Source organism: Diabrotica virgifera, chromosome 4, assembly GCF_917563875.1.
Source record: "Diabrotica virgifera virgifera chromosome 4, PGI_DIABVI_V3a".
NCBI lineage: Eukaryota > Metazoa > Arthropoda > Insecta > Coleoptera > Chrysomelidae > Diabrotica > Diabrotica virgifera.
In genome coordinates this window covers 219,109,105-219,132,920 of record NC_065446.1, presented here as the reverse complement: position 1 = coordinate 219,132,920, position 23,816 = coordinate 219,109,105, and the positions used below count along the sequence as shown (strand labels likewise).

General features: G+C 34.5%; 1 protein-coding gene and 1 non-coding gene across 2 annotated transcripts in view; both read left to right on the top strand.

The window, feature by feature from the left end:
- The window catches only part of LOC114326801 (40S ribosomal protein S14), a 33,700-nt gene extending 12,436 nt beyond the window's left edge, over positions 1 to 21,264 (top strand). Inside the window, exon 3 of the mRNA XM_028275245.2 lies at positions 20,952 to 21,264. Coding sequence (XP_028131046.1) covers positions 20,952 to 21,170 — 219 coding nt within the window. The 3' untranslated portion in view covers positions 21,171 to 21,264. The remainder of the gene's footprint in view (positions 1 to 20,951) is intronic.
- On the top strand, positions 10,681 to 10,819 carry LOC114326806 (small nucleolar RNA SNORA16B/SNORA16A family). Its single transcript, XR_003651900.1, has one exon. It is a non-coding gene; the product is annotated as a small nucleolar RNA SNORA16B/SNORA16A family (small nucleolar RNA).
- Positions 21,265 to 23,816: the final 2,552 nt, after the last annotated feature.

Here is a 23,816-nt window from a genome sequence, read left to right as displayed (position 1 = left end):
GATGTGACTATTCCATTCTTTAATGCTTCGTCGTCTTCTGTTCTTCGCTATTGGTTTTGCTTGCCACACTCTTGATGCCACACTCAAAGAGTACCCATGAACGATCACATCAATCACTTTCCTTGTATTTGCTGTCCTTGTCTATAACAAACGTTTGTTATTTATAGAAAAAGACAGCAAATACAAAATAAGTGCTTGATGTGATCGTTCATGGGTATTCTTTCATTTTTCCGACTGTATGTATTATACATAAGAAACACATGTTCGGATTATCCGTGCTTCTCAATTATCCGTGCTTTTCAATTATCCGTGCCACCTCCGGTCCCAAGGAGCACGGATAATCGGAATTCTACTGTAATTACTGCATTTGTCCATTGTCTGGGTATTACTTTTATTTTCCATATTAGGTTCTATATGCATAGTAATTTTTTTATGAAAACAAATTAAACAAATTATAAAAATTATTTTTTTTTACTTCTATATATTTCATCATTTCTGGTGCTACTTCATCGCTTCCTGGTACTTCTCTAATCTTTATCTTTCTTATTAGTTTCTTGATTTTCCGTGTTTCTCATGGACCCTCTATTGATCTGGCTTTCTTTTTCCATTGTATTCCCTTGCTTTCCATTCAGTATCAGCTCGAAGTGTTCCCTCCATCTTTCCATTATTTTTTTATCGTTTATTATTGTTCCTTCTTTGTTCATTATTTGTTTCACCTTTGTTTCTTTGTTGCTTTTTAGGTTCTTCAGTGTTCTATAAAATAACTTTACAGTTTCTGTGCTGTTTTCTTCCATTTTTTTTCCGAATTTTTCCCAACTTTTCTTTTCCTCTTCCTTCACTATCTCTTTCATTTTTGTTCTTTGTCTCTTATAATTTTCATATTTTTTTGTGTTTTGTCTTGTACGTATGGTTTTTATAACTTCTTCTTTTCTTTTATTTATCTTTTCACTTCATCATTCCACCAAGATGTTCGTTTCTCTCTGTTATTGTTTCTTGTAGTCCCACATATTGCATTAGCTGATTTTATCATCGCATTTTTAAATCTTTCCCATTCTTCTTCTATTATTTCTGTTGTTTCGTGTTCATTTTCCATCTCTTTCTCTAGCTCTTCTGTGTATATTATTTTCGTTGATTCGTTGATTCTTCCCTTAGTTTATAATTTTTTTATTATTTCTTTGTGTTTTCTGTTTATGCTCTCATTCCTTTTTATTTCTTTTCTTTTGCTTTTGAATGTGGTTTCCAGTATATAGTGGTCACTGCCAATTTCATAACACCTTTTCACCCTTACGTCTCTTATCCAGTTCTTCTGCTTTTTGCACTATAGTATAGTCCATAATTGATTGTTCTTCTCTTGATTTGACTTCTCTTGTGATCTTGTGTATACTTTTATGCCGGAAGTGTGTGTTCATAATCACCAGGTTATTGTCTAGACCTAGACAGAATTTGAGTGGTAATTTCCAGTTTTGTTTATTTTTTCTTCCCCATAAGGTCCAATGACATTGTTCCCTTTTTCTGCTTCTTTTCCCACTCTACTGTTCATGTCTCCGGTGATCATAATTTTCTCTGTAGGTACAAATATTTATCACTTCTGGGAACTTATCCCAGAACTCATTATTTTCGTTTTTTGTTTCGTCTTCATCTGGTCCATAGCATATGATTAGTTTTGTATTGGTTTCCTCTATATCCATATCTACGTCTACTCTTAGTATATGTTCGTTGTAATGTATCCAATTTTTTACTTTGTTGATAATATTCATCTTTATTATGCACGCTACTCTTGCCTGAGCTCTCTTCGTTTCTACCACTTTACTGTATATTAGTAACATTCCTTTTTCTAATATTATTGATCCTCTTCCTTCCTTCTTTGTCTCTGTTAAAGCTACTGTTTCAATGTTCTTATTTCTAGTTTCTTCCCGCAGTTCTATTGCCTTTCCATTTATACCTCTTACTTTCCATGATGCCATTTTCAGAATTGTTTTGCTTTTTTCTGTGCTTAACTTGTACTTTGTTTTTCCTTCCGTTTGTGTTATTATCTTTAGATCTGTTCATGTCCCTGTACTGTGCCTGTTTTGTTTCTCGTTCCGTCTTTGTGTTTTCTTCGGTTCCATGACATCTCGTAACGCGACAGTTCGTAACCGGACAAATGGTAACGGACAATTCGTAATAGCGACAGTTCGTATCGGCGACACTTCATAACGGCGACAGTTCGTAACTATACAAATTTGTAACGTCCAAATTGAATTATTCTGCTTATTTTTGTTAACGTTGAAACTAACTGTTAAACAGTTATAAATGAAATTATGTTTATCAAAGGTAATACCACGAGTCCTCTAAATTTTATCGATAAATTTTTTTGTTTTCACGAAAACTTCTTTATTTGGTAAAATTACGAAAACAAACCGAATTTCTTTATTCGGTTTGTTTGAGTGATTTTACCCTAAATAAAGAAGTTTAAGTATGAAAACGAAAAAATTTATCAAGCAAAATTTAGAGGACAAGTGGTATTTGAAAAGATTATTTTGTGAACCAATATGTATTATTAGTAAATACGGGCATCTGTGAAATATTTTTAAGACAACTAGGATCAATGTCTTAAGTAGGTTATAGATAAATTATTTTATGATTTAAAAATGAACCAATTTATTTATTATATTGTTAATACATAAAAAACTGTTTAAATCGAAAATGAACAATTATTAAAAACACAATTTTTATAACTAATATGAGATTTTCCAATGTCGTTCGTAATTAAGGTATGTACGTATTATGTGAAATTTAGGGTACCTTAAGTTTTATCAGGGACGAGACTGTTTTATCAAGGAAGAGGCTGTTTTATCAGTATTACACTCAATGATTGGCTAGAAAGACGCGTGGTGATTGGCTGAAAAAGCAAAAACGTCAGAATTTGACGGGTGAAAAAAATAATCAATTTAATAAATCAGTATCAGAATAAACATTTTTAAAATTGAAGCGTTTATTTGAAAAACAATACATGTCCATTTTAAGAAAATTCGATTTTATGTATTCTTCTCATAGAATAGTAGTTTCTTTATCCATCCGACACATTTAGTTTTGTAAAAATCTATGATGTCCGGAGTAAACTACATAGAACATTTGGATGTTTCTATAGAAAACAACAGATGTCTGCGAAGTTTTTCTTGATTTGCCAAAATTTTAATTTTTGGACAAGTGTTGTTTTTCACAGTATCTTAATGGAGATGGTACAAAGAACGAGTGAAGAAAGAGGACTTAACCTCAACATAAATAAAACAAAATGGATGCTGGTCAGCCAAATTCAAAAACCTGCCAGGAAATTAAAAATAAAATACCAACTAATTAAACACGTTGACTCGTATATATACCTTGGAACAGTCGTCAACTCCAAATGGGATCAAACAGCCGAAATACGATCTAGAATTGAAATGCCAGAGCAACATTTAACAACATTAATAATATATTCACCCAATCCGACATATCTCTCCTACTAAAAATATGGCTGCAAAAGTGCTATTTATTTCCAGTCTTGCTGTATGGCGCAGAGGCATGGACACTGACGGAAACATTAATGAGAAAGCTGGAGGCATTCGAAATGTGGGTGTATCGACGTATCCTCAAAATATCCTGGACGACTCATACCACAAACGTAGAGGTACTGCACCGAATGGGAAAACAAAAAGAAATCTCTTTCACAATTAAGAAACAGAAACTTGAATACCTCGGTCATATTGTGAGATATGATAAATATTATATACTCCAACTAATAATACAGGGTAAAATAGAAAGCAAACGCGGACCCGGAAGAAGAAGACACTCATGACTTCAAAACTTACACCAATGGTTTGGACTAACATCGATCGAGTTATTCAGAAACGCCGCAAACAAACTTAAAATTGCTATGATGATAGCCAACGTCCGCAACAGACAAGGCAAGTGAAGAAGAAGAAAAGTTGTTTTCCTTTACAAAATGTTTACTTAAAAAGTTGGGAATGTCTAAAGACGGTTGCCGGCTTAAAGATTTCATTAATTACTTCATTAGTCCTTTGTCTAGGTATATGTAAATTTAAGGAACAATGAGAGGGATAAACTTTTAAAAATATTGTTAAAAGTTTGTATGTATTTAAATATTTGTTTGTTATTAAGGACTTTTAATATATTATTCTGAAACACGAAATATAAAATGTATTAAACATGTTCATCCCGGTACTGATTCATTAAATTGATAAACATTCAATTATAACTGTAATAACAGTTAGTTTTCACGTTAACAAACATAAACAGAATATTTGGAAAATTTGGACGTTTACGAATGGTCCGTTACGAACTTGTATAGTTACGAACTGTCGCCGTTATGAAGTGTCGCTGTTACGAACTGTCGCCGTTACGAGTTGTCCGTTACCACTTGTCCGGTTACGAATTGTCGCGTTATGAGATGTCTGGTCACGGTTTTCTTCAGCTAGTTTTATGAACTAGCTGGTTCTGCATTGTTTGTTACTTTTTCTATTCTGCTTGTTTTTTGGTTCCATTTCCATTTAATGCCTTCAATAACTATGAAACCATAGCCAATTTTTGTCCTTTTTCCATTAGTCTTTCATTTGTTGCTATCTTCCTAAGGTTTCTTTGTACTTAGGTATTTCTATATTTTTTACTGTTAGGTCACATTCTAAAATTAAATACTCTATGTTGCGTGTAGTTCATTAGTTTACCCTTGGCTTTCAGTATTTTCATTTTATATTTCATTTATTTCAAAGTTATCAAAAATGAGATATTAAAAATAATACAATAAAGGTTAGGATATCTCGAAAACTTGACGTGACACAACAATTTTGACCCCAGATTCACATTCAGTGCACCAACCACCAAAAACCTTCGAGAATATAATATATTAGAGCTTCAGTTGCCCCTGGTTGACCTGTGATATTTTTGAAGTTTACGTACATTGTCATGATAACATCACACACACTACATTATCTTTATAACGGCCACAACAACAACAACAAAAAACTAACAAAGTATAAATCGATATAATTCCGCAAATTAGGTACACACCACTCGCTTCTGATAGCTCGTACCTAATGGCATCATGTTTCAAAGGAGTGTAAATTATTTCATGCACATATTATTTTAATCGTAGGGGGCAGCACTATATACGCAGCGAGAATGATGCCATAACAAATACATGTGTGTGAATGTACAACGATATCATCTTATGGCGTCATACACACCAAAATATTACAAAATATCAAAATGACGCCATCTGTGACAATATAATGCCGTAGATGCTAAAAATCGACTTAAAATTTTATGGCGTCGCGTGTATGATGCCACAAAGCTCGCAGATGCCATAACGTAGCAAAATGCACACACATGATGCCATAATAAATGTAATACAAACACACACACACACACACACACACACACACACACACACACACACACACACACACACACACACACACACACACACACACACACACACACACACACACACACACACACACACACACACACACACACACACACACACACACACACACACACACACACACACACACACACACACACACACACACACACACACACACACACACACACACACACACACACACACACACACACACACACACACACACACACACACACACACACACACACACACACACACACACACACACACACACACACACACACACACACACACACACACACACACACACACACACACACACACACACACACACACACACACACACACACACACACACACACACACACACACACACACACACACACACACACACACACACACACACACACACACACACACACACACACACACACACACACACACACACACACACACACACACACACACACACACACACACACACACACACACACACACACACACACACACACACACACACACACACACACACACACACACACACACACACACACACACACACACACACACACACACACACACACACACACACACACACACACACACACACACACACACACACACACACACACACACACACACACACACACACACACACACACACACACACACACACACACACACACACACACACACACACACACACACACACACACACACACACACACACACACACACACACACACACACACACACACACACACACACACACACACACACACACACACACACACACACACACACACACACACACACACACACACACACACACACACACACACACACACACACACACACACACACACACACACACACACACACACACACACACACACACACACACACACACACACACACACACACACACACACACACACACACACACACACACACACACACACACACACACACACACACACACACACACACACACACACACACACACACACACACACACACACACACACACACACACACACACACACACACACACACACACACACACACACACACACACACACACACACACACACACACACACACACACACACACACACACACACACACACACACACACACACACACACACACACACACACACACACACACACACACACACACACACACACACACACACACACACACACACACACACACACACACACACACACACACACACACACACACACACACACACACACACACACACACACACACACACACACACACACACACACACACACACACACACACACACACACACACACACACACACACACACACACACACACACACACACACACACACACACACACACACACACACACACACACACACACACACACACACACACACACACACACACACACACACACACACACACACACACACACACACACACACACACACACACACACACACACACACACACACACACACACACACACACACACACACACACACACACACACACACACACACACACACACACACACACACACACACACACACACACACACACACACACACACACACACACACACACACACACACACACACACACACACACACACACACACACACACACACACACACACACACACACACACACACACACACACACACACACACACACACACACACACACACACACACACACACACACACACACACACACACACACACACACACACACACACACACACACACACACACACACACACACACACACACACACACACACACACACACACACACACACACACACACACACACACACACACACACACACACACACACACACACACACACACACACACACACACACACACACACACACACACACACACACACACACACACACACACACACACACACACACACACACACACACACACACACACACACACACACACTACTACACATTAGTGTAGAGTAGAGTAAACATTACATTATACCGCAGTGTGCTTTTACCTTGTGGTTGGAAGTTTTATACTGAAAATGATCTTAAAATTTGATAGAAAAATATTCTGTTCTAAGCAAAAAATCTTATGGTTTTTTTTTTAAAAATTAATACTTACAGATTTATTAGTGATTGAAAATTTCAATTCTTATGTTTTCAATCGATTTTTCACCAATAACTCAAAAACTTTTAATTTTATCAAAAACACTATCAAAAAGTATGTTAAAAAATATAATAACAAATGTTTACATTAAATTTGGCTGTTTTCTGTCAATCTTTTTAAAACTTTTGGTTAAATTCGAAATTGTCACCTTCAGTGAGTTATAATGCTGTTTTTATTAGGTTTTAAGAAAAAATAAAATATTTTTTTTATTTTTATTTTATTTATTACATAGACGGGATCACCCCATTACAGCATTATAATAATAACATTATATTTTTAATCTAATTTATCTTATAACTACACTTTAAAATACAATACTTAGAAACAATTCTAGAGTTTACTATAAACCATGATTTTAAATTGATTTAAACTTAAATTGAAAGGATCTATATTAATAAAGATTTTTTTCATTTATTATATTTAAATTTAAATATATTAAAATTTAAATTTAGCTAATTCTTTAAAGGAGATCACTCACTGGAGTGCTACTCTACATGTCAATCTCACATATGTCAAAGCAAACACTTATTGCCCTTCCAGCAGATTGCAGAATCCATTAGGGGTTATATAAAAAAAATCTTAGTCTATGCTGTGGAATATTGATTATTATTATTTTACTTAAAAGTTCCGGACGTTGAATTCAATTATTTAATAATTTATAATTAAATACAGAATCAAACTGAATTCGTCCGTTATAAAGTGTTGTTAGATTTAATCTATCTAAAATTACTTTTTTTTTTTGTCTATATTTGCAACTGGAATTCCCTTTTTATAACCGCAATACCTAAGAAACTTATTCTGGACTTTCTCAATATAATTGATATACTGGTCATACATAGGAGACCAGACTAGCGTGCCATATTCTAGTTGAGAGCGTACAAGAGAATACACAACTTTCGTTACATCAATTGGGAACTCACTACAGTTTCTTAATGTAAATCCAAAAAGTTTTAAGACCTTTCAATGTAATCTGTGAAATATGGTCATTGAGATTAATGCTTGCATTAAAAGTGATGCCCAGGTCTCTAACTTGATTTTTATAACTTAAGTTAACATTATTCATAAGATAGTTTGAGTCATATTGTTTATTCCCCCTGAAAAAAAACTGATATAATAGCATTTATCAATATTTAATGTAAGATTATTCTGTATACTCTAGTCCTATAACCTGTCAATATCCTTTTGCAATATATGTATGTCAGCTACAGATTTTATACATCTATATAACTTTAAGTCATCTGCAAAAAGTAAAACTGATGATTCAAGATTATCAGAAATATCATTTATAAAGAGATAAATAGTAATGGTGAACAGTGGCCTCCTTGAGGGAGGGACACCTGATAAAACCTCAAAATAGCAATCTTTTTAATTTTTTATAAGCTTCATTTTATCCATGTACAGTTTTTTGATAAATTTCTAAAAATTTTGAGTTCTGCGTAAAAAATGGTTTGAAAACATTTCTATGTTTTTACTTCACTAATTGTAAAAGTTGAATAAAGTTAAGTTTCTGATAGTATATGACATACCTGGGCCTCAAGCCCCTATGATACAAATGTGTACAGTGATGAGATAAACTGACAAAATAACGCCAAAGAAGGAAAACATAATACGTTGTGAAATAAAAAAGAGATGAAACTATTAAATCTGTATCTCTAGAGCGGGGAGGGCGAGTCAAGTCCCACATCAATTAGGTCACAATTGATCCATTGTGCATCCTCCTAGGGGGGTCTCTAGTTCATTGGCCATCCTGTCATTTCCAGACAGGATGTGTCATTAGACACATCGCCAGAGGACATCTCCCCTATGTCGACAGGTGTAGACCAAGGCTCACTGAATGCATACTCTTGTATTGATGATAACTCGAGGACATGCTCGACAGTTTCGCCATCTCGTTCACACTTCCTCCACAGAGGTGTGTCTATTGGCCCCAGTCTGTGGGAGTGTTTTCTTAGTTGACAATGGCCAGTTAAAAACCCAAGATTCACCTACCTAGGAATGGATCTGATTGCAAGCAATGAAGAAGAACCGGAAATAAATAGAAGGCTTGTGCTGGCAAATAAAGCCTATTTCGCGATGGGCCACATATTCAAATCGCGAGACGTACACCGGAAATCAAAACTCCGGGTATATAAAACAATAATCAGGCCCATAGTAAGTTATGGCTGCGAAACATGGGTAGTGACACAGAAATCTGCCAATGCATTAGATGTGTTTGAAAGTATTACATAGGATACTGGGCCCAATAAGTGAAAATAACAACTGGCGAATTAGGTATAATAGAGAAATATATGAGCAATATAGCGAACCAACTCTAGCACAATACACTAAACTGCAGAGATTACGGTGGGCAGGGCACGTGGTCCGCATGCATGGGAATAGAATCCCCAGAAAATTGCTGAATGCAAGAATGCAGGGAAGAAGACCTGTTGGAAGACCTAAAAAGAGATGGGAAGACGAAGTCGATGAGGATGCCAGGAACTTCCTGGGAACGCATTCATGGAAAAGAACAGCGGTAAATCGAAATGATTGGAGAAGCTTGTTGAAGGAGGCCAAGGCTCGATTTGGGCTGTAGTGCCATTGGATGGGATGAGTTAAAAACCCAACTGTCAAGCGTAGGTTTTTCATGGTCATTCTCAAGTACTTTTCTGATACTGACTTACCAAGGATCCTTAGTGTTACCTTGACAAGTCTACATCTTGGCCCTTCTTCGCATCTTTTCATGGTTTGTATGTGGGAGTGACATTTGACAATTTCCGCGATTGTTGCAGTTGACCAGCCAAAAAGATCACCAGGTCCTAAGAGTCTTAGGCCTGCTGCCTTCCTAGCTAGCTGGTCAGCAATGCAAGACTAGTAGAGGTGGGGAATTTTCAATAAAAGCATAAATTTACATTATATTGATAGTTTCCCATCTTTAAATGTATCGGAGGATTTTGGCAACTGCCACTAAAATGTTATAAAATTCTCCTGTTAGTTTGACTCCCGATACATCTAAAGGTGGGAAACTATCAATATAATGTAAATTTATAGGTTTCTATTGATAATTTCCCACCTCTACTACCCACACCAAACACATGTTCTTCCACTATCGACTGTAGGCCTTATCGAAGCTGTGCTATTCTTCTTTTTGAATAAGCATAGTCAAAATGTGGCCAATATAAAAGATTCTACAATAGGTCACTGGAAGTTTATATCAATAAACAATTCAGTATTACCCAAGTAGAATACATTATATTTTATATAGAGGGTGTTTTTTAATGAATTCCTATGCTTCTGGATTTGGTTAGATATGAAAAGTTTGATAATTTAGTCAAAATTTAGTTTTAAATGTATTTCATTGTTGATTATTTTTAATAGAAAATTACTGCTTTCTTACTAGAACACTTGCTATTTTAATCATTTTACAGAAAATGGCATGTTAAATATACAGGTTGTTTGGTAAAAAATGGGCCATAGCTTAACCTTAGATTCCTGAGGTTAAAATAGGTTGATTTATTAAGCTAACTTACTCTGGTACAAAAGTTGATAATAATTGAAATACAGGGTGTCAAAGTTAAACTTTTATTTTATTTATTCTTGAATATTTTCTAACAGGCTTGGGATAATAACATGATAATTGGTAAGCGGGTTTTTTTGGGATGAGAAATCAAAATTCGCCACCAAAAACGATGTATTACCCAGAGGACGCCACATACGCATTTCAGCACTCATTTAATAGCTTCACTTTTTTTATTCTTGAATCAAACCTTTTATTTTCTTAATATTTTTACTTAAAAAAGGCATACTGCATTTATCTCGTTAAACTCAACCATTTTCGAGATAAACGCATTTTAAATCTGCAAGGCAACATCATTTTTTGCATATCATTGTTTACACCTGAAAAATATCTTCAAACCATAAAAATTTACAAGAATGTATCGCAAATTTCTTCAAATGGAATTTGCCATACAATAACATAAATATGGGAACTGGCACAATTATTATGGTTTCAAGTGTATTTGTCGGGTTTAACTACAATGATATTATGCAAAAAATTGTGTTGTATCGCAGATTTAAAATGCGTTTATCTCGAAAACAGTTGAGTTTGGCGAGATGAATGTAGTATACCTTTTTAAGTAAAACTATTAAGAGAATAAAACTTTTGGTTCAAAAAGTAGGGATAAAAAAATTGAATGTATTAAATGAGCGCTGAAAGACGTAAGTGGCACCCTCTGGGTAATAAATCATTTTTGGTGGCGAATTTAGATTTCTCATCTCAAAAAACCCCGTTTACCAAATTTCGTGTTATTATCCCATGCCTGTCAGGGAATATTCAAAATAAAAGTTTTAACTTTGACACCCTGTATTTCGGTTATTATCAACTTTCGTACTAAGGTAAGTTATCTTAAATCGACTTATTTTATGGTCAGGAATCTAAGGTTAAGCTATGGCCCATTCTTTACCAAACACCCTGTATACTATTTTAATGCACAATGTTACATAGTAGTTCTTAACCCTTAAACCCCCAACCTTTTTTAGGTTCCATGTACGCCTAAGGGAGGGTAAAAAATGTCCACCTCGAAAATAGCTAATGTATTTATTGAGAGTTATTGGAAATGGATTAAACTTAAGATTCTTATGCTTAATAAACAAAGCATCTTCTCAAATATTAATATAAACAATTTACAAACCTTACAACAAAATTACAATGTACATCAAAATTAACATACAGTGGAACCTCGCTTATTCGTCAGGGCACCGGACCAAGGGTATGACGGATAATCGAAAAGACGGTTAACAGAACATTAAAAAAATTTAAAATTCATAGTACAGCTCTCAAATTTTATTTGTATGTTTTGTTTGACAATATAAGAGAGATTTGTGTTCGTACAATCTAATCAATTTGTCAGCTGTAGTCTGTGTCAGCTTCTGAATCTGCTTCCTCCGCGTCTGTTGTTATTTCAACGATTTCATCATCTGTCAACAATGGATAGCTTTTTGCGTCCTCATCACAAATTAACCAATCTTTTATATCATCTTTAGGCCACGAAAACAAAACAGTTAATTCATTCTTAAAATATGGTGATAGCAAAACTGTACATTTCAGCGAATTTCACTTGGCCTATCGACTTATCGCAATACTCAAACAAAATGAATTTATGACTCATTTTTCATTTCTGTAGTCAATATAACTTATGTACGGACCCTGACGGTTAACAGAGGTGACGGTTAATGGAGAGACGGATAATCGAGGTTCCACTGTACCAGTAAAAGCCAGTAATTCAGATTTGTCGATTTTCTCCACATTCTTCCTTTCAACCTCCTCATTGGCAGATAATTATGTAGATTACGTAATAGGGAACTTGCACATTTTTTTTATTACATAATAATGTTCAGTTTTGTTTAAAAATGAGATTTCAAAAATTTCACGCTTTAAAAACTCGTAATAACTTAGAAATACGTATTTAAAGTCTTCAGCGGTATAAAATAGTTCAAACGACCCGTGACGTCACATAGTTTTACATTAGTTATTATGGTTATATTTCGCTGTGTCTAGGTACACGCTAACGTGTACGCAAATAAAAAAGTTAGGTATGTATACGCGAATTAAACTTCATCAAGCCAGTGACGTTATTATTTAGCGTGCGCAGTGACTGTATATTTTGGTACATGCTATTTTGATATGTTTAGCGTGTGTTTGATAGAAAAATATTTGTTAAAGGAAGGGAAGCAGAACTATTCAGATGTTTCAAACTTAATTGTAATAAATCAATGTATATGTTACGGTTAAACTTCGAAAATGGTTAATCTCGACATTAACCGGTTAATCTTGACTTTAACCGAAATCTAATGTTAATGTCTTACAAAATTCAGATATATTGACATTAACAGGTTAATGTCGAGTTTAACTATTCTCCTTGGTTAATGTTGAATAATGTGTTAGAAAATAATAGAACGTTGCCAATTGTATCAAAAATACCTGCTACATATTTATTCAAACATGAAAAACTTCCGTGACACTTAGAGTTGCATAAAAAATATTAGCTGCCTTACAACAGCACTTTTTTTGAACCACATTTAGTTTTGCACGAGCATCTTTTGTATCTTTGACCACCACATAGAGATGAAGTCGCTGCAATCTCATGAAGAGATTTTTCAACAACTGAAACTTTTTCGGCAGCAATAAGGGGAGCCGGACATACACGGAACTGATTTCTTGTAAATAGCTGTGGTAATGTGCCCTTTCTGTCTCAATTTTGTAATACTTACATGTTATCGTCAACTCTGATAACAACGCCTAATATGTTCCTTGCATCAGCTCGTCCTCTATCAACATTGGGGACAGGTAATCTAACAGTATCATCAATTTTTGCAGCCGGTAATAATGTATGCCGGTAAAATAAAAAAAGTGTTACTACTTCTTGTGTTATATTTTTGAATTTATCATTTAAAAAATTTAACATTCTTGTTGTTCCTCCAGGGTCAATACTTAAATGTACTTCATAAGGGATATCAAATAATTCCTCTTTTTTTACGTTGCATAAAAATTTCTCCTTACCTTCTTGCAAAGGAGCAATAAGTTTGAAATGATTTACCACATTCACTACATCGTATTTGGCCAAACGTCGATATGACAACGCTGTTTTCTTAGCTTGTCGTTTTGCTTCTTTCACTTGATTACAAATTAAACCATATTTTTTACGAGATAAATAAGCACTGTTGTCATCCCATTTTGTGGAACTAATTTTATCAAGATTCTCGTAAAACCGGTCTTTAAATTCATTGGCCATATTGGATACTTAAATTTTCACTTTCAAATAACTATACTTCTTGCACGAATGCCACTTGATTATTACGCAACAAAACAATGTGGACTTTAACAAGACACATGTGTTAATGTCGAGATTAGTCGGTTAATGTCCGATTGAAGGATGAAGATCGTTTAGCTTCGGACATTAACCAACTAGACTGGTGAATCTCGATATTAACTGGGTAATATTGAGATTAACCTGATTTCGGACGTTAACCGTAACATATATATTAAAGTATATATTTAGGTGGTTATATATATATGCCCTCTAGATCTCGCTTCACCTCTTCCAGCCATTTGGACCTCGGTCTTCCTCTTCGTCTCCTTCCGGCCGGAGACCACTTTGTCACTATATTTATTATCGCTTCTTCTCCTGCTCTCCATACATGCCCAAGCCATCTCAATCTTTGTCTCTTTATTCTCCTGACTATATCTTGCCCCTTCAATTCCTCATTTATTTCGTTATTTCTTCGACTCCTGTATTCACCCTCTGCTGTTTTTATTGGTCCTAATATTGCCCGAATTATTTTTCTCTCAGTTCTTCTCAAATTTTCTTCGTCTGTCTTGGTCATTGTCATCACTTCTGCTCCATACATTAATGTCGGTCTAATTAACGTTTCATAGAGCCTTAATTTAGTAGTTTTTGTTAATATTTTGCTTTTTATCATTTTTTTGTTGGCTTGGAATGCTCTATTTATTGCCAATGTTTTCTCTTTTATTTCATTTTCTCTTGTTCCATCACTTGACAGCATGACTCCTAGGTACTTATATTTACTTACTTCTTCAAATTTATATCTTCCCACTTTAACCTCTCTATTAGTAGGATTTTTCCCTAATCTTAAAATTTTTGTTTTGTTTTCGTTAATACTCAGACCCACTGTTTTTCCTTCTTGAATGAGTTCCTCTACCATTTGCGTTAATATATCTCTTCTCTTTGCCATTATCACAACGTCATCGGCATATGCTACAATTTGACCTCCTCTATTTCTGAGTGTACCTTTGTTCATTTTTCTGGTAATATATTCTATTGCCATGTTGAATAGTGTTGTGGATAAACCATCACCCTGCCTCACTCCTTTGTTTGTTTCGAACTCTTCTGTTTCCCCTATTTGCGTTTTTACACTCACTCTGGTATGGCTCATCGTCATTTTTATAAGTTTTCTTAATTTAAGCGGTACCTGTAGCGTTTTTAATATTTCCAATAGTTGGTTTCGTTTGATGGAATCAAAAGCTTGTTTAAAATCTACGAAAAGTATTTCTAAGTTTATGTTAGCTTCGTTCGCCTTCTCCATTATTTGTTTTAGTATGTATATCGCATCTATTGTGGATTTTCCTTTCCTGAATCCACATTTATATTGACCTATTTTATTCTCTGCTGCTTCCTGTAATCTTCTTTGTATTATGGTTGACAATACCTTATATACTGTACTCAGTAATGTTATTCCCCTGTAATTTTGACATTCTTGTTGGTTTCCCTTTTTATGTATCGTTATTATTTGGCCTGTTTGCCATTCTTTTGGCATTTTTTCTTCTTTCCAGATGTTTACTATCAGTTTGTGTATTTCCCTATGCAACGGTTTCCCTCCTAGTTTTATGAGTTCGCTGTTTATGTTATCTTTCCCGGGTGCTCTTCCGTTTTTGTTATTTTTAATTATTTCAATTACTTCTTCGAGTGTTGGCTCCTTCATTCCATTATTTTCCCACTCTTCCTCCATTTCTGTAATCTCTTCTGTTTCATTTTCTGCCAGTAACTCCTTGAAGTGTTCCATCCAGACTTTCATATATGGTTGATCTTGTGTTACTATTTGCCCTTGTTTATTTTTAACTCCATTTACTTTTGGTTTGAAACCTCTGTTCTGTTCTCTGATTTTTGTGTAGAATTTCTTGGTGTTCTGAGTCTTACTTTCCGCCTCAATTTCCTCCAACTGACTTTCCATTAATTTTCTCTTTTGTTCTCTTATTACTTTGTTGCTTGCCTTTCTTTTTTGCTCGTACATGTCTCTATGTTCATTTTTGTGAGTCCGCATCCACTGATTCCGTGCTTTTACTTTTTCTTCAACTGCTTCTTTGCATTCTGTATTGAACCAGTCCTTCTTTCTTGTAATTTGCTTCGTCCCTTGACTACGTAATGTCGTCTCAGCCGTGTGGTTAATTGCTTTTTTTAGTATCACCCCATATTTCTTCGACATCATCTCTTTCCTTATTCAGTGCGGCAATTCTTTTACCTATTTCATCTTCATACTTTTGTATCTCTTTTGCTTCCTTTAATTTTTCGATATTCCACCTCTTGTTCCTCTCTTTCTGCCTTCTCATTACTTTCATCTTTTGTCTCAGCTTTGCTACCACCAGGAAATGGTCTGAGTCTCCGCATGCACCTCTGTAGCTTCTCACATCCATTATACTTGATTGTCTTCTTTTCGATATTGATATGTGGTCTATTTGTGACTCTGTTTTTTGGTCTGGAGAAACCCATGTGACTTTGTGTTTTCTTTGATGCTTGAACATTGTACTGCTGATAGACATATTATTTCCTGTCGCCATATTGCATATTCTGTGCCCGCTGTCATTTGTTTTCTCATGTATTGTATGTTTGCCTGCTATTTGCTATATATAATCCTCCTTTCCTATTTGTGCATTAAAATCGCCCAATATTAATATCACATCTTCTTTTGGTATTTTTTCTAGCTCTTCTTCCATAGTGTCGTAGAAATGATCTTTTTCCTCCTCTTTCGCATTGTCTGTCGGTGCATAAACATTTAGTAGGGATATGTTTGCCTGTTTAGCTTCAATCCTTAGGTAAGCTATTCTTTTGTTTATTAGTCTGACTTCCATTATTTTGTCTCTCATATTTTTAATTACTATGAATCCTATCCCATGTTGTCCTTGCTTTTCTTCCCCTGAGTGTATGAAGGTACTATTCTGTTGATCTATGTGTCCTTTCCCTTTCCATCTAATTTCCTGCAGTGCTGCTATTTCCACCTTATACTGTATCAGAACTGATGTAATTTCTTCCAGTTTTCCTGCTCTAAGTAATGTTCTTATATTCCATGACGCTATTCTTATAACACCTCCCTCTCTTTTTTTCTTTTTTGTATTACCCTTTCTTTCTTTTTGCTAATCTTGCTTGTTCTCATATCCTTTTGTATCATTGCCTTGTCCATTTTTCGTGCCGTTGTCGTCATAATGTGTTTCCGTTCCAATTCTAGTTTTTTAATGTTTGATTTTCGTTTACTTTCTTTATTTTTTCTCTTGGATCTAGTTCTGTGTCTCCGTTTGGTGATCTTTCACTCACTTTTCTCGTTCCTGTTTTATTCTTTGTAGTTTCTGCCATCTTATCATCTCTAAAATCTTCGGAATCGCTGTTCCATCTTTTGACCTGGTCTATATCGTACTCGTCTCCATTAATTATTAACTTATTATATTTTAGTTTTGCGTTGTACCCTTTCATCCTTGCCTCTTTCATGTGTTTTTATAAGTGTTTTGCGTTGTTCGATTATGGTTTTTGGATAGTCTTCGTTAACAAACCATTTCGAGCCTTTTAATTTCCATGTAGCTTTAAGAATTTCCGTTCTTGTATTCCCACTTCTTAGCTCTACCAGGACTGGTCTTTCAGAATTTCTAGTTTTGTCTCCTATTCTTCTAATTTCTGTGACCTCTTGGTTGGCTTTGCAAGGTATTTCCATTTTGTTGATGATGTCTTGTACTTTGTTTACCAGTATTTGTGTGTCCTCATCGCTTGTTTCTTCAATGCCGTGTATTATCAGGTTTTTTCTCTTCATATCCCTTTCTATTTATTCTATTCTATTTTTATGTTGATGCAGCTCTTGTTTGAGAAGTTCATTTTCATTTTTAAGTTCCTGATTCGTATTTTTTAGTTGTTCCAGCTCACTTTGGATCCCATTAATTTTTCTTCTATTCTCATTCCTCTATCTTCCATTCTATCTAGTTTTTCCCGCGGTTACTTTATAAATTCCTCCATTTCTTCTTAGTGAGAGTTTCCACAAGTTCCGCGTCTCCCGTACAGTTCGTGTTAAAGACCCGCTCAATCCAGCCCCAACCCGTACGAGAGCTAGCTTACCTTGCTTCTTTCTCACTTTTCTTTATTTCGAATAATTCTGGAGCCGCCTCTGTATTTTGGTTATTTAGGTTAGCAAAATAAATATATGTATTTAGTTGACATAACACGTAAAAAATATTGTTAAAATAATTTTTATACGTAAGTTAATTATTATAATCAACCATTCTAAATGGGAAATAAGCCACAATTTAACTAAAAAAATGATTTTACAAAAAATTAGATTAAATAAATTATTAGAAAAATTTTTTACTAAGCAACACCATTTTTGTTTAATTTAATAATATTTTGTATTTTGACAACGACGTCCGATTTAGACGTCGAAACGTTAATAAAATCATTTTTTGGTTAAATTGTGGCTTAGTTCCCATTTAGAATAGTTGATTACAAAAATGCCACAAGGATAATAGCTTCAGAACAAGTTAATTATTATTGTGAAAGCTTTAGGTCTTCTTTTTATTTTAATCTTTTACGGTAATACATACTATTTCATTTATAACTAAAAAAAATATATATTAATTTATAGTCTCTTATCTTTTTCGTACTGTTTTAAAATGTTCTTAAACTCATTAAAAGAACTAAATAATTGTCCACACTCCGTAGTTAATTTAAAAACAAACATTAAACAAATAAAAAATAAGAAATCACTGACACTCTAACTTTTTTATTTGCGTACACGGTAACGTATACCTAGACACAACCTTATATTTAGGTATATTCTTCTTCTCCTTCTTTAGTTTATTGGCCTCCACCTACTTGGGTATTTGGCAAGCTCATCGTCGTGGAATAAGTCAAAAATATTTATATTCTAATGACATTTATCGTATGTCATTGTAATAATATATACCAGTTTGTTAAAATTGTAGTTTTATACTGTTTTTGAAGAAAAAGAACGAAGGTTTACTATTGAAAATAAAACCATTTTGTAAAAGTACGAATTTTTCTATGAATATTTCAAACGATCAAAAACACTTGTAACGTCACATAAATGTATTTTCTACTGACGTTTATAACGTCTAATTTAAAATTCTGTTTACTTTATTGGAAAAATGTAAATGTAAAACCAAGTGACGTCACGACGCGTTTTGGACCCCCTGTTTTAATTTGAATTTTTAATCGTCTTTAGGGGCCAAACGAAAGACAAACAAAACTTTTTTATCTTTGATACATGTTTTAAATTGTGTTGTGTTGTGATTTATAACATTTTTTTCGAATTTAAAAATTTATGCAAGTTCCCTATTATACGTCGATAATTATATGGATTATCTTCATACCAACGAGAAATTATATATAAACCTTTAGTAACAAGTTTTACCAAGGGTGTACTCTTTATGCCCACCCATATTTAACTCAAGAGGCTACTTTTATTTTCAAAAATATCGGTAGAACCAAATTAAAATTCGATAAAGGGCTGTCTTTTTAACAAAATAAATAATTTTTTACGTAACTTTAACAAGGGAATACGTATTAGGTGGACATTTTTTACCCAAATGATGGGCCCAAAACGTCCTTGGGCATTTAAGGGTTAAAATGAAGTCCCCCCCCCAAATATTTTGGTTAACCTTTAACTACACGCGCTGGCATATTTTGTACGCCAGATATAAGAATTCTATTGCAAATATATTTAAAAATTTAATTTTTGACCTTGTTTATCTCTAACCTATCACTGGAATGTGCTTTACAATTTGGTTTTAGTTTCGTTATAATCGGTGTTCTGGGAAGATCGTAATTTACAGTTTATTTGTTGTTTCGGGTGGTGGACAATATACGCCACGATTATATTAATATAAATAGTAATATAAGTGCATATTTCAATTGTTTTTTGGTCATTATGGCACAAAATATATTTTTCTTTATAAACAATACTTTTTCTCCTGTAAAAAATCACATTTCAAAAAATTTTTTATTAGTAATTTTATTTATCATGGAATCCGTGGAGTTTATAACAAACAACTAAGTGTATTTTTTACAAAAATAAAACAAATCCGCTGTTTTTAAGGGTATTTTCTTGTGGGTATAAAGTACGCCACGCGTGTAGTTATGTTCTAACTTTATGCGTGGTAGTTAAAGGTTATCAGAGGTTTTACTGTATGCATAACATCTATTGTACCTTCAAATGAAACCCTTTTGACTTGAAGCGGAGAAGTTGTAATCAGTTTGAAGCTACATGTAGATACTGAAGTAGAAAAACTAAATAGACTAAAGGTGACAAGAGTAACGATTTCTGGAGTGGAAATCAAAAAGTCAAACATTAGTATGTAATTTAAAAATGTAATTTTCATTAATTACACCAATAATTGTGGCTTAACACATTTGCTGACAATTATATTCAGTCACAAATGTACGGAAAGAACCATATTTAATTTCACAGGTTATGAATTCAGTGGCACCTGACTCGAGTAGCACAAAACGCCTTTTGGCGTCAGTGGCAGCGACTGTGTTAATTCCATAATATAAACATCATAATCAAGTCAATATTTTAATTGTCATTTTTTGCAGGATGTAGCTGAAAAATGCAAAACATTAGGAATCACTGCACTCCACATCAAATTGAGGGCTACAGGTGGTAACAAAACCAAAACCCCTGGACCAGGAGCCCAAAGCGCACTCAGAGCTTTGGCTCGTTCAAACATGAAAATTGGTAGGATTGAAGATGTAACTCCAATTCCATCTGATTCCACACGTAGGAAGGGAGGTCGCCGTGGTCGTAGATTGTAGACAGTGTCTATTTTATCTATCGATTTATTGCAATTTTTGTTTATATATTTAAGTATATAACATGTTCATTCAATAAAATTTGACTGAGCAATTAGCTGTTTTGTTAGTCCTTTATTTTTCATATTGATTATAAATTTTCAGAATAAAAATTAAAAATACATTCAGAAAAAAATAATATGCATGCTTAATTTTGTGAACTTTTTAGAGGATACAGAGCAAAATTAATACTCTGCAATGGAAACTAATAAACAGAAAACAACATTTTTAACATAATCCTTTAGAAAGTGAAGCAAACAACAAAAATCAAGAAAAAATAACCTGGAACCAGGAAAAAAGATGTCCAGGAGTTGGGTATTATTTAGTTAACAATAAAATTAACTCAAGGGGAAGTTCTGTAGCTGAATTTGAGGTAAACAACCAATTACAGACTTAAAGACGTTCACAATGCGACTAACTCAGGTGTTTTGAACGATACAATGGTGAGTGTTGGGAAGTGAGTCAATAGCTCTAGACCGGTACATGAGTCTGAAAGAAAATGAATTATACTAACTGAAAGGGAAAATCAAGGTTAGGGGATTCATATACAAGTAAAAAAAAATAGAACAGGTAGGTTTAATTTTTTCCTAAAATGGCGAAACCAAAAAAGAAAATGAAACTTACCTTAAGTGATCGTTATTAACCCTTTCAGCCCCGCTTTAATTTTTCCAACCTCAGCTCCTGTGCCAGCAACACAAGTTCCTTTGGATATAATTAGGGGTGGACTCAAGCCAAACTCGGGATAAAAGCTCGGCTTGAATTTCGAACTGCAGGTTGAGCTTGTGGCTCATTTCGGCTCTGCTCGAATAGTTCGAGCCTAGCTAACAGCTTTTAGTTTAGGAAATATCCTATTTATTCCATACTGTACGGACACACTACACACTGTATATTGAAAATACATATTTGTAGTCTGAATTACTTATTCTCAAACAAAAGTATCAGTTGTAGCAAAAATATGTAACAGAATTAGAAAAAGTATAGCTAAAATATTGACAAGCTCGTTAACCTTTCCGGAACCGTGCTATAAAAACTAACGCTGTAGGCCGTGCGGGGGTAACTATGGTACCCCACTAAAATACTTTAATAATTCATTTAAATTTTACATTATTGTTTGGAAAGTTATATTAAGCACTAGTAACTTAGAAATAATTTGTTTTTATTATTAAAAAGATGTACATTTTTTTATTTTCACCTGTAATTACAATTTGATCTTATTCATCATTTTTAGTCAGGGCATAAAAATTGTTAACTTTCTTCTCGATGTATGGTGCAAATGAGTCTAATAGGGCAAAGGCAAAACCGCACCTGGGGTACCTAAAACACCCCGCATCGCCACGGAAAGGTTAAGGAAAGCTCGGCTCGAAAAAAATTTGATTCGGCCCACAAGAAACAAATCGCCTTGAGCTCGTCAAACGAGCCGAGCCTCAAGCTTGTGACCATCCCTAGAGATAAACACATAAAGCGCGCTTACGCGTCCAACGGCACTAATCTAGTCATATTTGGACGCGCGTACGCGTCACCAGAGCAATACAATAATACAAAGGACTTACCTACTTTTGAAATATTCGGACTGGGTTGATATATTTTATATAATTAATACAACAGAATTTTGGAAACACTTTATTTAGTCTACATATACAGTCAAAATCATTTACAACGATACCGGCTATAACAAACAAAATAGTAGGTCCCGTAAAATGACATATAAAAAAAGCATTTATATTTCTTATAACGAACAAATCGGTTAGAGCAAACATATTTCTTAGAACACTAGCAGTTGAAATATATCAACATATCTGTACCTCAGAGAGATACAACATCCATTTTTTTTCAAATATGACGTTTTTACACACTATATATAATAAAAAATAATTATAACAAATGCATGATTTAAATGACAATAGATACAATGTTCTAATATAATATTGTTTCCACATCTCAATAAATAGCTACCAATAACACTTTTTGTTGAAAAAAGTTTAAAACTGCTTGCCTGTGAAGTTATGAAAATGGGCATTGTATTGTATCTCTTCGAGGTACCAATATTACCACGAAATGAAAAGGAAGGTTTTATTAATTTATGGTTATAATGGTACCTACATCCGGGCAGGGTCCGCTAAGTCCTTTAGACACTAGACTTCCTATAATAATCGGGTCCATTATCACAAGATTTTGTTAACATGATTTGGTCTTTTTAAAAATAAATAGTGTATGTATGTCTACATTTTTATAATACAACGATTTTGACAACCCGTTATATTATGAGTGTTGTTTATTGACTACCTGTACTCATTCCAATACATATTATGTATGTATGTACATATTTAGATTTACGTAAGTACAAAGTACAATAAACACATATGTTAAATGTGTGTAATATGTTAACATAACATATGTAACATATTAAGTTACACATTTTTGCATCATAAACTTACAACGAACTGACTGTTGCTACCAGTGTAATATCGTTTATAGCAACCTGTTAGTTATAACAGATAGAACCGCTTACAGAGAACACTGGCTACAACGTACAAAAACCACCAGTCCCCTGAAGTCCTATATAAACGGTTTTGACTGTGACGTAATACTAAGAAGTTTACAATAACAGCT